This window comes from Haliaeetus albicilla, chromosome 5, assembly GCF_947461875.1.
Source record: "Haliaeetus albicilla chromosome 5, bHalAlb1.1, whole genome shotgun sequence".
Taxonomy (NCBI): Eukaryota; Metazoa; Chordata; class Aves; order Accipitriformes; family Accipitridae; genus Haliaeetus; species Haliaeetus albicilla.
In genome coordinates, this window is record NC_091487.1 from 27,093,680 (window position 1) to 27,109,124 (window position 15,445).

Sequence of the window (15,445 nt, forward strand, 5' to 3'; positions counted from 1 at the left end):
CTTTACCTCTAAAATCAAATATTTAAAACAGCTAAGCAACTTAAACTCAAACAGGCATTTTAAAAATCAAGTAGAGCTATTAATGTAAACTTAATTCAGTTTTTACTAGAAGCAATACTTACAGGCTGTAACATCATTGTACAAAACCAACATCTTACTAATCTTAAAGGCAAAACAACATTTAATTACCTGTAAGTTCTCCTTTAGCTTTATTTTCATCAGACAGTTTTGAATACATTTGATCTCTTTCTGTTTCCAGGGTCTTTAAACAAGCATTTAACTACAATCAAAATTTTTAAAAAATGAGCATTTTAAGATTTCCAAAAACTGTTTGCATGCAAAAATATCTAATTAAACATTAAAAGGTGCTGAACTCTGTGATACTGATACCTACATGCAATTAAAATTACCAAAACCATTGCATATATTCCCTCTAGTTTCCCCCCTTCCATCCACAAGTTTCTTAAAATCACATACCTTTGCAGCATAGATCAATTTCTTTACAGTTCGTTTTTGCTGATCATCTGATTGACAGAATAGAATATGTCACATAAAAAGCACAAAACGGTTTGTGACAGAGCTTACTAATATTATTTTATTTTGTTTTTATAAAAAAAGCAATCCCCAACATACCATGATAGGCATAGCATACTTGGATGAAAAAGGGGGGGAGAAAGAGGGGGAGGGGGCGCGCTATATTCTAGTGCTTTGTTTGCCAATCAGACTCAGAATGCTCATGTTAAAAGTGAAATGCTTGATACACACTGTATGATTACTAGGATGTGCGCTACTGTATAATCAACACCAGCGTAAGAAGAAGCTGCAGGAAGAAAAAGGAGGAAGAAAGGCTCCTCTCTGCTGCTGTTTTGAGGGGACCCACATCTACACCCATCTGATTCCAGTGCTATCATACTGCCTGCAACAAGTAACAACTGTGTAAGGAGGAGGAAACAGAAACTAGGCTCTGAGGACCCACAGTGCTACTGCTGGGACGAGCTTCAAGAAGAAATGAAAGCAAGGTTTCCACCTAAAAATGTTCGAGAATCACTGCTTAATACTAACATAGGCTGAAGTCATTCTGCAGGAGACTGAGTCTTTACATTGCTCTATGATAATATGTATGCTTTAGCTATTTCCACACACTGCTAAATAGTAGCACAGGTTGTTATTCTGGAGGTGTCCAAGGATCAGTTAACTGTCTTGACATGAATAACACCGGGTGAGTTTTTGAAAATCCAACTCTACAAAGCTAATGTTACAACCTTCCTGAAAGTTTGTTGGTTCTGTATTTCTAAAACAGCTATTAAATTAATATTTAAGATGGGAAGCTATACAAACCATACCTAAGTGCTCTCCATTCTCTGTTTCACCCTTTATATCTGTGTCCCAGTGATTATCTTCAGTGTCATCATCTTCTCTTATTGCTGAACTCCAGTCTTTCATCTTCAGTAAGTATTGTGTCAGCGACTAAGAAAAAGCCATCACAAAACACAAACAGTAAAATAAATACAAGCAATGAAAATGTAGTTACCATTACAATTACATTTTCAGGATTTCTGTCCTTCATTTAGTTCCCTTAGTAGATTAAGGGAGCGCCATATACAGGATTCTAGATGCCTGATATTACTTTTTCTACTAAAACATATACCTGCAGGTCAACAGGTGTGCCCTTGTGAAGACTTTTCAGATAGCCAAGTATGCATGCTTTTAGTAGAGCTTGTGTATTTAAGGTACACACATGTAAGAATACACTCCCAACTCCCATGCTCCAAGTTAAAAAAAATGCAAATACTCTACCAGAACTAAGAGTTTTTCCTTATCTAATGTGCTGGCTTCCAAGGCTATCAGCCTGCCCCATTGTGCTGCTAAGCAACCTTTTTGCTTAGCAGGAAATAAGACATTAGAGGATGGAGACAGCAAACAAAAACCCAAAACATCTTAATGCATATTAAGACCAGGAGAGGTTGTTAGACTTTCTTGGAACTTGGTGATTAGCATCTGTCATGGTTTAACCCCAGGCAGCAACTAAGCACCACGCAGCTGCTCACTTACTCCCCCCCACCCAGTGGGATGGGGGAGAGAATAGGAAGAATAATGATAATGATAATAGAAATAATAATGATAATAATAACAATGATAAAATGACAATAATAATCAAAGGATTGCAATACACAAAACAAGTGATGCACAATGCAATTGCTCACCACTTGCCGACCGATGCCAAATTAGTTCCCGAGCAGCCATCCCCCCCAGGCCACCTCCCCCCAGTTTATATACTGGCTGGGCATGAGAAGCTGAAAAATCCTTGACCTAGCATAAAGACTACTTAGCAACAACTGAAAACATCAGCGTGTTATCAACATTCTTCTCATACTGAATCCAAGACATAACACTATACCAGCTACTAGAAAGAAAATTAACTCTACCCCAGCCGAAACCAGGACAGCATCAGCCTGAATAATTCGATTCAATGCCAGCTGTCGTAATTTACCTTGACTTGACTCTCTTTATTTTTCAATACTTCTTCTATATCTGCTTTAGATGATTCAAACATCTTAGTTTGTTCATTTAGTTCACTAAATCGTTCACCCCATCCTTCAGCTTCTTGTAAAAGCTAAAAAGGGAAATACCAGATTAGTGTGATTGCCTATTACAACCAAGAATCAAGGATGAACAGTACTTGAGCCTGTTACATATATTATCTACACATAAGCAGAATTTTAATCTCTCACCCATCAGTAAAAATTAACAGAGATAGACCACAAGACAGTGAAACCTCAAACGTGAAAAGTAAGGCTTCTGTTATTGTCTAGTTGCTTTAGCTGCCATAGCTCTCCGTTGTAATTAGTTGTTAGGATATTTTTAAACATTTATAAGAACAGTTCAGTTAATATTCCACTCATTTGAAAAACCCTGATGTGACAATAGCAATGGATATAAAATTGTGACAATTTGTGTAACAGCTACAAACACTGGGGAGTGGATGAAAACACTCATTTCCCAATATGCATACACGCTTCCGAAATTGTACCTGTATCTTTTCAACCTAGAAGAGGTTGGTGAGGCAAGGAAAACCAGGAAGCTTTTTAGACAGCTATTTAAATTCACATGACTTGCAAGACTACATTATTTTTCCTACTCTCCTCCATACCTCTTAAATTAATTTTTAAATTTTATTTTAAAAAAGCTTCCCTGTTAATGAAAGTCACAGCAACTGTATGTAATCAACACTTACTAGTATATCTTTGTAATTAACTGTGGTTAACTAAAAAGACAGGTAGACTCCAAGGTCACATTTTACAGACATCCCCTAGTAAAATGTCATTTCATAAAAATACTTCACTGCTGTAAAGGGATTAGTACTCTGAAGCACGCACCAGTTCATTAAGAATAACCACTGCAACATATTAACTAATTAAACCATGCCTTCATAGTGTGAGAATGAAATTGAACTGATGCAAATTTCTGTTAAGACAAAACATGCAATACAAAAACATGGGGTACAGTAAAAAAAACCAAAATCTTAAGTCTCTTTCAAAAGAATATTGCTTAAAGTTGCCCAACAGGCAACCAATTTAAAAGCAGTGAATGTACAGAAAGGAGTAACTAGGTTGAGCAACAAGAACGTAACAGCCAGTTATACTAAAAATAAAACCAGAAAATGGTAGTTAAACAGGGGAACTGCCATGCAAATAGACAAGCAAGCCTGAACACTACTTATCAAAGATAAACTGGAAGCCATAAAACAAAAGGTATGTGACTAGAATTGGATTAACCCCACTTGGCACACAACTGCACCCTTCAAGCAGTAAAGGCCACATATGAATTTGCAGCATCATGCAAACTACGTATTACAGATAAACCAAAAATACTCTTTATGCTAATACTGCTCAGAAGATGTACACAGGCAACTACTTTTATCGTTAATTGTGACCCTCAAAGGGAAGCTAATTAAGATATTCCTTCTTCACGAAGCCAAAGAGAAAATAAATTGATATGACTTTATATACCTGTAAGAATTACAACAAAGAGAAATAGCAAGGATTTGCAATAAGCTGAAGCAATATATATTTCTAAAGTTCCTGCAAAAAAACAAAGTACAGAAAGTTTGGAGTTTATTAACAGTTCCCTTGTTCAAACTAAAAGGCCCAATCCTCTCTCTGACACATCATAAATCTGAGACAGCACATCTGTTATGTTTAAGCTATGATGTGCCAGAAGATTATGACCCATTAGTGCAAATGGACAGAGGAAGAAAGTACTCTAGTTTCTGTGAACAAATAACACCTTTGTTACCTTTTGAGCATAAGTGAAATTCCATCTTTAAAAAAAAGTAAGAAAGAAAAATAAAAAGGGATATGCATATTCTAATATAGCAAACTAACTCACATGCTTACAACAACTTCATAAAAGAGAACATAAATAAGCAAAGCAGATACTTTCTCTTCTTTCCTTATCAGGTTCCATCAACTCTTATCTGGTTATTTATCTACTAAAAAGCATAGCAAAATACAATATACACAAATGTTCTCAAATTATTAAAAACTGCAACAAAGCTCAGTTAACAAGAAAACGTAGTAATTCATCCTAAATAATGTAGTTAAGGAACTGCTATATCCAGGTTGTTTTATCCAGAAGGAATGCAAAAAAACCCTTATTTTTATCTAGGAACGCAGCAAGTTAATTACATCCTGAGAGTTCTTTTTATTGATTTTTCCTGGGTTTGCTTCATATAAAATGATTACCTATAAAATGTATAGTAATTGTCAGCACTTAGTATTATCGTACTGTAAGTACTACTTTTTAGTAAGAGGAAAGAAAAAGATTATTTTCACACACACAAACAATTGGATAATTTCTGTTTGAACCCAAGAAATTACCAAACAAAAAAAATCCCTCTCTATTAAAACTTGTGTACTGCTTCTCAAAATTTATTATATAAGTATACTGTCACATTTTAAATAAAGCAGTGAGACCAGACCCTTCCTCCTCAGAGACAAAGAGGATGTATAGATTAGACAAAAAACTCTTGAAAGAAAATAATTCTCAAGCAACTTCATCTCACAGTGATAACACCCAAATCTGTTTCTCCACTCACAGCATCTCATGAAATTGTCTTTTTTTTTGTAGTCACAAACAGGTACCCTTCTAAAATTAGAGAAAAATATGAAGTTTTACTGATAACAGAATTGTGCAAACTGAAACATTTTCCTGCAGAAAATTTTCTATTTCCAGTAATCTTTTTTTTTTCCTGAATCAGTAAGTCTGATATGCACAATGTTTTGATAGAGAGGACTAAAGGACTCCCCAGCTTTTTATTAGACTGCTAAAAACCAACAGGCCTGTACTTCTACTCCCCACCTGGCAAGGTATCTATCAGGTTACTGTTCAGACAACAAGGAGATCATCAGTCAGTCAGGAAAATAAGCACATATCCATTAAAAAAACAACAACAAACAACCCAAACCGCCCCCACGAAACCCAAAAGCATTCCATGGAACATTTAATGTTCATTGATAATACCTTTTTGTTAGAAAAAAATTAGAATAAAGTCACTAAAACTAGTTATTGCACAGGACAACTACTGCATATGCTGAACATCTTAAAATAACCAGCATTCTTTTGGATCTGGCTATGGCACTGTGGAAAATAAACAGCTAAAATTTTGGAAGTAACATTCTTTTCTGTCCCTTTGTATTACTTACCTAACTTTCCATGAATACATCCGTAGTGGTACTACAGTAAGTTTTTTACCTGCCTTTTGCATACTCTGCAATTTCTTAATTTGTTTTCTGGTTCAAATATAAACATTTTCTCTCTGCCTTTCTAGAGGATCCTAGCTGTGGACATGCTAAAATCTTTCTGCTTTCCTCCAGGTCTCAGCAAAATTTTTATTAGTCTTACATTACCATATGCTCTACTTCTCACTGAACTCTATGCAAGTTTCCCCACAAACTGTAATTATTAAATTTCTTTTAAAACGGGACTATTTTAGACAAAGTTACTCCAACATAAAATCATTTTAAAGCCATGTCCTCTTCCTCTTTCTATTTACTAGAGCACACAAGGGGTATTAACACACTGAGGATGAGCTCCTCAGAGAAATCATATTTATGTAGTATTATAAGAAAATACAGTGTTTCTAAGGATAACTATGTAGAACCTACCTGTTTCTCACTTTCTTGGAGATGGCAGTTTTCATCTACTGCATCTTGAACAGATGTCTTGAGTCTCTCTGTATTAATCTGATACACTTTTAGGGTGGACTTGGCCTAAGCGGAATAAAAAAGTGTGTTGTTTAAACAGTATAGGTGAAGATACAAGTTAGGTCATGATGGTATAATTGGACTTATTCTTAGGTTTTCTAGCTGTGCTATATATGTATTCTCACATTTTCCCTACAACTTCAACAGTTTTTGCTGATTGTAGTTTTGCAATGCTACATATCATTGTGGAGTTAGAAGGCAAAGAAAAGGTAACCGTAAAAAAAAAAAAAAAAAGGTAACTGTACTTCCCAATAAATGTCAATCACTATATGAAATTCGAAGTTGCTAAATCAAGTCACACAAAAGTACTAAGCCTTACAAAGTCTTTTGGTTTACACAGCATATTATTTCTGCATCCTTAATAGAAAAAAAAATTAAAACAGTAACTACATGGAGAACACATAAATTGCAAAGATTTGAAAACAGAAGCTGTAAAGATTGGACATACCTCATCAATTTGTGACTGGATAGATTTTGCTTCATTCTCTAAAGACTCTACACTCTTCTGAATTTCAGCCACCTGAAAATTATTAGTTGTCATATAGCTTCTTCCACAGATTTGACTGAAAAGGTCTAAGCAATTAATAAAGTTATTCTAATTTTCAAACTGAGAAGGTTGTATCAGTAAAAACACCTTTTCTTGAGTATTTTCCTTTATGGGTGTTATTTTTCCAATATGCTACAGGGAGTACGAGGGGAGACAAAATGGAAAATGTAGTTTTTGTTTCAAAAAACCTGAAGAGAATAGTTTGTCTTCTCCATGGAGAATTTTTTTGTGGGAATTTTTTTTTTAATGAATAGGAACAAAGACAGGATTCTATTTATTCTTACCAAGTTATCATTTTCAGATTGCTTAGATTTTTCTTCTTCCAGTTCTTTTTCTAGATTCTCTATTTCTTGGTTGAGTTCCAAGTTTGACTTGTTCAGTTTTTCATGCATTTCCTAAATCAAGTTGTTTTGACAGTTAACATAAAACATTTGACATTAATTACATATGAAGACGACAAGTATGTTTTAAACATGACAGCAGAGTACGTTTAACAAATTTCCCATTTCAAGGAAAAAAATCTCAAAGTACTCTTGCACGTTAACAAAACCTGTAACAATTAGCTCTACAGGATCTGAGGTGCAGAATGAAATGAATCTATTTGCTTTTTTGTTACACAAATTTTATAGAACCCATCAGGTATTTGGTTCACTTTTTTTGAACTCTTTTACAAATGTATTCTCAGATTGGGGGATATAAACAATGTAGTGGCAATTTTTGTTTACAACTGTGCTCCAGTAGCCTATAAAATATATTTGAATTAAATCAGATGTGAGAAAAAAATACTTCATGCACTACTCTCTCTCAACTAGAAACAGGAACAATTTCCTTTTAAAAAAATTAAACATTGTCTAATATGCCATTTCTCTAGTATCAATCATTTTTAATGCAATTGTTACAAAAACATCTCTCAATTTAAATGCCTCACTTCTATGTCATTTTCAGTAGTCCAGGACTAAAATAAAAATTTTCTCAATTAAAATAATTAAGTTTTTTGGGGTTTTGTTGTTATTTTTTAACATGGGCAGCATTTTCCTGAAATACTGCCTTAAATTGTAGAAATCACAATTTCTATTTATCTTTTTACCTCAAAAAAAGATGCGTCTGTTGATTCTTTCATAATGTTATCATCCTTCAGAGACAATTCTAAAACTTCAAACTGAAAAGGAAATACTTCACGTCAGAATGTATGTAAAGAATTACTTAAATAATAGCAGCAATTTATGATGCTCTAGTCTGAAACATAGCTGCTACCTAAATATTCACAAACGCACCTTGCTGGAAAACAGGAAAGCCTTAGCCCTAGTAGATTACCGCAGCAGCATAAAACAAAGACATTTTAAAGTTGCTTCCAGTGAAATATATCATATTAAGAGTTAAAGGCAGAACTTGCTAACACCTTAATGGCACTTAAAGGCACTGACAGGAAAAGGCATTTGAAGAATCACTTTAAAAGGTTTTAAACATCTTACTTTTAGATAAGTTTAATACTTTAAATACTTGATAAATTGAGCCCATTTCTGTGACACATCTGAAGGCAATAAATGAGGACCATTACCTCTTTTTTGCAAAGGCTGAGTTTTTCAAGAATTTTGCATTTGTCTTCAAGTAGTTCAGCAATTTTATTGGCAAGCTGTTTTTCCCTTCCTAAAAAAAGAAAGGCAGTTAAGTGTTGCAACATCTGAATAATTAAAAGGACAATAAAAAAGGAAAAGAAAAAAAGTCATACTCCAAAGAAACAGTATGAAAAATAAGCTTACCTACATAAAGTCGACTTCTAACCTGAAATAAAAAGAATAAATACTGAAAATGCTGATCAATTACTCTTGCATAGTATCTGAAAACTAATCTTTTAAGCTGTGGTTCCATGATCAGTTTAACCACGGAATGTAAATACAGGCTGCTGTTGAAAATGGGCAATTGCATCCTCTGCTCTTACCCCTTCTATGGCTTTGTGTTTGCCCTGTCCTTCTCCCACTCTAATTAAACAGAGAGAAGAGGGGAAAGGAGGTTAGTTTCTACCTGGATCACTTTTATAACACACCTCTGTATAGTCATCACGTAACCATGACTGCCAACACAAAGTGGTAGTGGACATGCACAACCAAAAGAGTGGGAAAAGGGAAGGAAGGGGAAGCTCCATGTGCCAGCTCAGACTATAACTTCCTACGAGGCAAAAATCCACATATTAAAACACATAACAGTTAGAGCTGCAGTAAGGATACTACTTGATGGGCATCCTGCCCAGGTGCAACTTAGTGGGAAGTGCCAAATCAGCAGCTGCCAGGTGGTGTTTAGTGCCACATAATAAAAATCTTACCAACTGTGGGACAAAGTCACAAATGGCCTGGACAAGAGATGCAGACTCGGCTGAACCCACAAAAACTTTACAGCACGGCATTCCCCTCAAGGCTGAGCCTGGGTCATGTGCCTAATATACAATGGGTCCCTCAGATTTTCCCTGTCTCCTTCTCATTTAAAGCCATGTGGTGGCCAAGAAGCCCAAGTAATAGAAAAAGGAAAAGAAAATCATAAGCACACTTTATCCTATCACCCCCCCAAAAAACCCCAAACCAAACCTCATTACTTTTGAGTAACTAATCATTAATTCTTCAAAGAGCAGTCCTAAGTATGGATGACTGAAAAAGCTATCAATAACTTCTGTAATATCTAATGCCTTAGTGACATGTGCAGGAGGAAAACAATACTAGAGTTGCTGCTTGACTGATTTCAGCTGAAATGCCTCTTTCATACCACCTAGAGGGATGCTGCTAGAAAACGGGAGCAATGACCCAAATTATAGATACATTAACTTATATAAATACAGATCCCCTTCCAGACAATCTGAATCGCTGCTGCAGAATAAGGTAGCATTTTTCCAGATCTAGGACCCTAAAAATGCAGTTGCTCATATCTGAAAAACTAAACCACTATGCAACCTATCTTCAAACACGAGCATTGTTACACCTAGCACCAAAATCACATTATGTTTATTTAAGAATATGCAAAAACTGGGGAGAAATTTAGAATACTGAATTATGGACACTGACCCCATTTCATTATTAGGGAGAGTATGGTAGGCAGCTGTTATTACTCAGATCCTTACTTACTCACAACAGAAGACAACCCTTACCTCAAAAATATAATCTGATTTGTGTGTTAAAACGTTTCAGTACTGCATTTCTCAAAGTCATCAGCTTAGTGCTCATAAACAGCACAGAGTAAAATTGGTTCAGTGTTCCAATAAACAGAATCAAGGTCACTGCCCAAAGAGTTTTCAAATTCCTCCCTTAATGGAAATCCATCTGGATTGCTTTTACTTACAATTACCTTGAAAGATTTGAGCTGGTCTGGCTATAGCCAGGTTAGTCACAGAGATGTCAATACACACAGCAGTACATACACCCTAGGGAAGACCTCTATATCCCATGAGAATAATTTAAGGGCTGATGTTGAAAGTCTGGTGTAGAAGTCAAAAAGAGAAGGAAAAAGGAAGCCTTACTATGGTGAGTTGCATTGCATTTCCTCTAATGACAACCATCACTCAGTACACGTCTAACCACTTACTGTCTTGACAAAACAGACTACTTCTCAATTTCTCTTTTAGAGGGACTCTAAATTAACAGATTTAAAACTCTGAAGCATTACACATCTTGAACAGAATAACAATTTCAATTCAAACCATTAATGCACTCTATGTATCTGCATGTAATTTGAACACTTACTGACTGATAACTTCTATACAGGAACAAGAGAATTGTAAAAGCTCCAACAATTCCAGCACAAATCACTATTTCCCAGGGGAGACCATACAGATCAGGACCGGGTCTCATATCTTCAGGCAGTGAAGCCACAGCCTGAAAAATAAAGTAAAAAGCTTCAACTAAAGGAACAAAGGTTAATATTTTCAACAGAAATGAACATTACATGTTGACTTAGTTTACTTCTAAGGCTTGTACATCTATTTTTTTTCCAAAACTCTGAGAAAATGGTTAACAGAAGCCTTTGATTTTTAAATTATACACTTACCAAGTGAAGAAAAAAAATAAGAAAAAAGTTCCAACAAGATATGATGATGACTAGATAAAGCTCAGAAAACTTTTCCTTCTGAACCTAACAATTATGGTAAATTCTTCTTCGAGTTGTCTACACGTTTCACTGTTAGAAGAATTAATACTAATAAATATTCTGTGATTTACTGGTAGAAAATGTTTGGTAGAAAAACCTGCTCAAGCAACTTCATGCTAAAACAACCTACTGAACACAGTCAATCATTTAACGCATTTTAAATGCTTAAACGCACTCACATTTTGTTAGTAAACAGATATCGCTATTTTCTCAAAGATATAACCTGCTTAACGTTGCTCACATTTACTACGTGTGACCTGTGTTTAAGAACGTGTCACTGTGCAGTAAAGTCTTAATCTCGATTTCTTTAATAAACTGGCCAGACTACCCCCATCTCAAGCCAAGGGGTGCGGGGTGTTCGTTTCACTGCTTTGGCTTTTCGAGACGTCCGTTAGTCTCCGAGAAACGGCCAGCTTCAACAGGACCCGCGCAGCCCGGCGTCCCCTCCGGGTCCCCCCCGGCCGCGCAGCTCTCGGCGGGCTGCCGGGCCGCGGCGCACGCCAGCGAGGCACAGCCCGGCTCTACGCCGCAGCCGTGCGCTCCGGTGCGGGGCCGTGTCTCTCAGACCCGAGCCCCTCACCACCCCCGGCAGCGCCGTTTCCCCCAACGCCGAGGCGGCGCTGCACAAGACCCCGGCCCTCTCGGGAGGTCCGCCAGAGCCCACCCCGGGGGGCAGGCGGGTCCCGCACTCACCCTGCGCGCCCCTTCCAAGGCCAACCCGCAGTAGCGCTGCGCGCTCTCCCGCAGGCCCAGCCACAAGCTGGCGGTGGCGACGTCCAAACCATCCCCGCGGCCGCCGGCAGCCATCTTACCGCAGGCGGCGGCACGGGCCCACCAACGCGCGACCCCTTCCGGCTCGCCGCTTGACAACCGGCTTGTACCACTGCCGCGGGGCGGGGGGAGCCGACGACAGCGCGGGCGCAGGTGGGAGCAGCCGGGGGAGCCTGAAGGGGGCGGCGGGCTGTACCACTGCGACACGAATAGGGGCGGAACAGCACCGCCGGCAGGACGGAGCGGGAGATACCACTGCCGGGGGAGACGAGAGCGCGGCGGCGGCAGCGGGCCCCGGGCCTCACCGCCCCGCTCGGGGGCGCCTCCGCACGCGGCTCCGAGCCCCAGAGCCGGCGGGGCCGAGGGGCAGGTGCGGGGGGCGCCCGCGGCGGCGGGCCCGGCGGTGCGGCGGGCCCAGGCAGCCGCGGGACTCCGGCACCTCAGCCAACAGACCCTGCTCTTCGCGTGAGGCCCGCAGGCGGGGAGGACCGACCGCTCCCCTCCGCGTGCGCCCGCCACCCTCCGCTACGGGCGCGGCCCCGCCGGCCACGAACCCACTACTCGTGTCGCTCCTGAAAGTTAATGCGCGGCGACGCTCACCTCCCCTTCGGCGTCCGCGTCCATCCGCACCCCTGCAGCAGCAGCTCTTCACAAAAACAAAACTATCCGGGCTAGGTTCCTCGGGCAGGGCCTGGCCCCGGCCGCGGAGACGTGCCACCTCGCCGCTCAGGTTCCCAGACGAGGACCCGGAGCGGGCATTTGCCCGGGGGCAGAGGGCGGCGGGCCGGGGGGGGCAACAGGTGGATCAACGACCGGCGGCGGGCGCCCTCCCTCCGCCTCACCGGCGCTGGAGCCGCTGGTGCTCGGGCGTAGTTCAACATCATTAAAACTAGGTTTGCCCCCCCCCCCCCCCCCCCGCCGCCATCTGAGTTGCTTTGTTAAAAATTGATCGTGCTGGGGCTGCTGAGACATAAATGTAAGGGAAGCTGGGAGAAGCGGTAGCTGCAGTGCCACATGGCGATGGATTCTTTATAATCTCATTCGCTAGGACTAACTATTTTTGTATTACTTTTTTTCTTTTTTTTTTTAAGGTACTCAACTGCACTTTTATTTTTTAACATATGCTAACTCAGTTTTCACAGTGCAAGGTGAGTGACCTGCCTGCGAAGCCGGTACCACCCAAGAGACAGTGATAAGTAGAAAGTGGAAGGGGCTTTTTTAGCTCTCTCAATACAGGAATGATTCTGATAGTTCAGTGCTATGGCCACTGAGCATTGAAATCCAGTCTGCTTCATGAGGAAAAAAAGCAAAGCTCTTCAGTTGTTTTTTTCTTAGCCAGAATCTATGTAAGTACACTGGAAATTCGGAACAGATTTATGTGGTTCTTAACCTTCAATTACCAAATCTAAACAAAGTTAAACCAAAATACCAAAATTAATGAAGCTTACCATATACCACTTTACCTGATATTACTCTTCTGTTTAGAGGGGACGGTGCAACACCATCTACCTTTTCTCACATTCCTCTGGCAGCATTGTTTCTTGTGCAGTTACGTCCAGTAAGGTCAACCTTCACTCTGTCCCTACGTTTTGATACTTAAGATATCCCCCTAGCAGTCAAAATCCCATTTTGTATTTTATATATTTGCTTAGAAAACTATTTTTTATGTAATTATGAACTATGGGAATCTTTGGGAAGCAAGGCTTTGAAATTACTCTTTAGAAACAACAGAAGTATTCCGATTATTTTATTTATCCTAACCCAAACTTTCTAAGTCCAAGCAAATTTAATCAGTACTGTCATGGGAACTAGAGGGAGCTATGACTTTCATTTAAAAACAAACAAAAGAAGCCAAATGCTGATATTTTTGGCCACTGAGATGTTTTGTGGCTGTTCTGTAAAAAAAAAACAAACCCAAACCACACTAACTTCATCAGATTCTGCAGTGCAAACAAGAGAGGCAGATGAACAGCAGCTAACCTGACATTTTCTTGTTCCATCTCTATCTCATTTAGCATCAGATACCCCCAGAAGCAAGGGGACTGCAGGGGGTTTACTTAAAAGGATCTATCTTTCTTTTTTTAGGAGCTTCACTGCAGCACATAACAAATAACTGGATTAATTTTGCACTACTGTCAGCAATATATCACATAAAAAAATCTTACCTTTTTGATAATACTCGTCACTGCTGAAAGTACAGATTTTATCGATTCCCTGATCTCAAGAGCATTCAAGCACAGAAGTATCTGATACATCCAGCCTCCTTCTGGTTTGTTCATAAGGAAAAAAAAAGGGGTTACATTATAATTGTCAACTTAATATAATTCCAACTAATTTTTTTTTAAGATTGAAAATTTATTTTCCTTAAATTTAAGAAACTTAACACTTACCATTACTTGGAACATAGTTCTGGATGGCATCTGAGAAAGGCTTTTCAACATCAGATGGAGACTCAACTACTAAACTGTTCATTTTTTCTTCAGAATTTACTGAAGGAATTGTTGCTTTTGAACGTTGGTCACTGTCATGTTCACTGTCTACAGCTGCATTTATTTCATATTCCTTCTCTGGTGTTTCTTCTAGTAGCTTTCTTCTGCTGCCTACTGTAAATAATTGTGAAGGGAAATCATGCTTATTTTCAGAGGATTCAACTTAAATGCACACACACACTTTTATGATATTAACCTCTATAGAGATTTTCTTTCTTTTTTAATGTTGTTTTCCTCAAAGAGTACTATGTTAGAGTAAAAATGTGCTACAGATTTATGATTTAAGAAATAGTGGTTCAAATAGTGGTCTCAGAACGTAGTTTGGAAGATAGAGCTTTAAGCAAAACTGGTCATGTAGTAAAGTAGCTAATGTTCAGGAAAAAATATGCTTGGTTTTGATAGTTTGCCTATAGATTCCTTGTTCAGGATTAGTAGGTCTCATTCTTATATCCAAATACAAGTGGGAAAAGCTTTACAAAAAGAACAATTAAAAATGCCACATAGGATTAAAGATTAACAACTTCCCACAAGATAACAAATTTCACTGCGAAATACAAGAAACCACAGGCACGTTCATGCAGAAGTATGTCTGACTGCACCTAGCTGCCCCAGTTTCAGTGACTTGGAATAAGTTTCCTGAAGCAAATAAAATACCACTTTCAAAAAAACCCACACCTTGCTTACCCATGTAAGGAAAAAAAAAATCCCAACAAACATTTACAAATTGATTCATTCTCAATTCTATGCTTCAAGCCACTACTGGCCAAAGATACCCATCACAATAGTCAAAAGTCAGGAAGAGTAACTGGCTGTTAAACTGTTGCTATTATATTAAATAGATCTGTATTATCAGATCCTCAAAATACCATAAATCAGTCATTAGCTACTATGAGTTAGGCTCTCCACCTCTTGATTTTAAATCACCAGGAGACAGTGTTTTATCTGTTGTATACTTTTCCTCAAACAAAGCATATTTTGTTCTTGCTAAATCGCTGTTAACAAAACATTAGTCCAGTACCTTTAGCTGCAGTTTGGGCTGCACACTTAATTGTTATAGCAGACAAAAGCTCTGGCAGCTCTAGAAGAACATTCCTTTTTTCCATACATTTTTCCTGCCCAGTGTCGAAATTGCACCCCTTTTGTGCAGACACAATCACTTGTTTCCTCTGCATAACATTGTCTTTACGGGAGTAAGCTGTGATTTCAGGATGAATCTCTTCAAATTGCTGGTGCAGCTGTGCCAC

General features: G+C 38.8%; 1 protein-coding gene across 3 annotated transcripts in view; it reads right to left on the bottom strand.

The window, feature by feature from the left end:
• MIA2 (MIA SH3 domain ER export factor 2) overlaps positions 1-15,445 on the bottom strand; it is a 39,470-nt gene that overhangs the window by 15,860 nt on the left and 8,165 nt on the right. The window contains exons 5-18 of one of the 3 annotated variants that reach the window (XM_069783930.1): positions 14,871-14,876; positions 14,103-14,312; positions 13,878-13,978; positions 10,539-10,670; positions 8,574-8,595; positions 8,372-8,460; positions 7,901-7,972; positions 7,098-7,208; positions 6,715-6,786; positions 6,168-6,272; positions 2,492-2,614; positions 1,344-1,467; positions 478-524; positions 190-280 (exon numbers count right to left, since the gene is read on the bottom strand). In XM_069783930.1, coding sequence (XP_069640031.1) covers positions 190-280; positions 478-524; positions 1,344-1,467; positions 2,492-2,614; positions 6,168-6,272; positions 6,715-6,786; positions 7,098-7,208; positions 7,901-7,972; positions 8,372-8,460; positions 8,574-8,595; positions 10,539-10,670; positions 13,878-13,978; positions 14,103-14,312; positions 14,871-14,876 — 1,305 coding nt within the window. Of the gene's footprint in view, positions 1-189; positions 281-477; positions 525-1,343; positions 1,468-2,491; positions 2,615-6,167; positions 6,273-6,714; positions 6,787-7,097; positions 7,209-7,900; positions 7,973-8,371; positions 8,461-8,573; positions 8,596-10,538; positions 10,671-11,634; positions 11,815-12,312; positions 12,539-13,877; positions 13,979-14,102; positions 14,313-14,870; positions 14,877-15,445 lie in introns of those variants that run through there. The other 2 variants (XM_069783929.1, XM_069783928.1) reach the window with 2 other exon arrangements.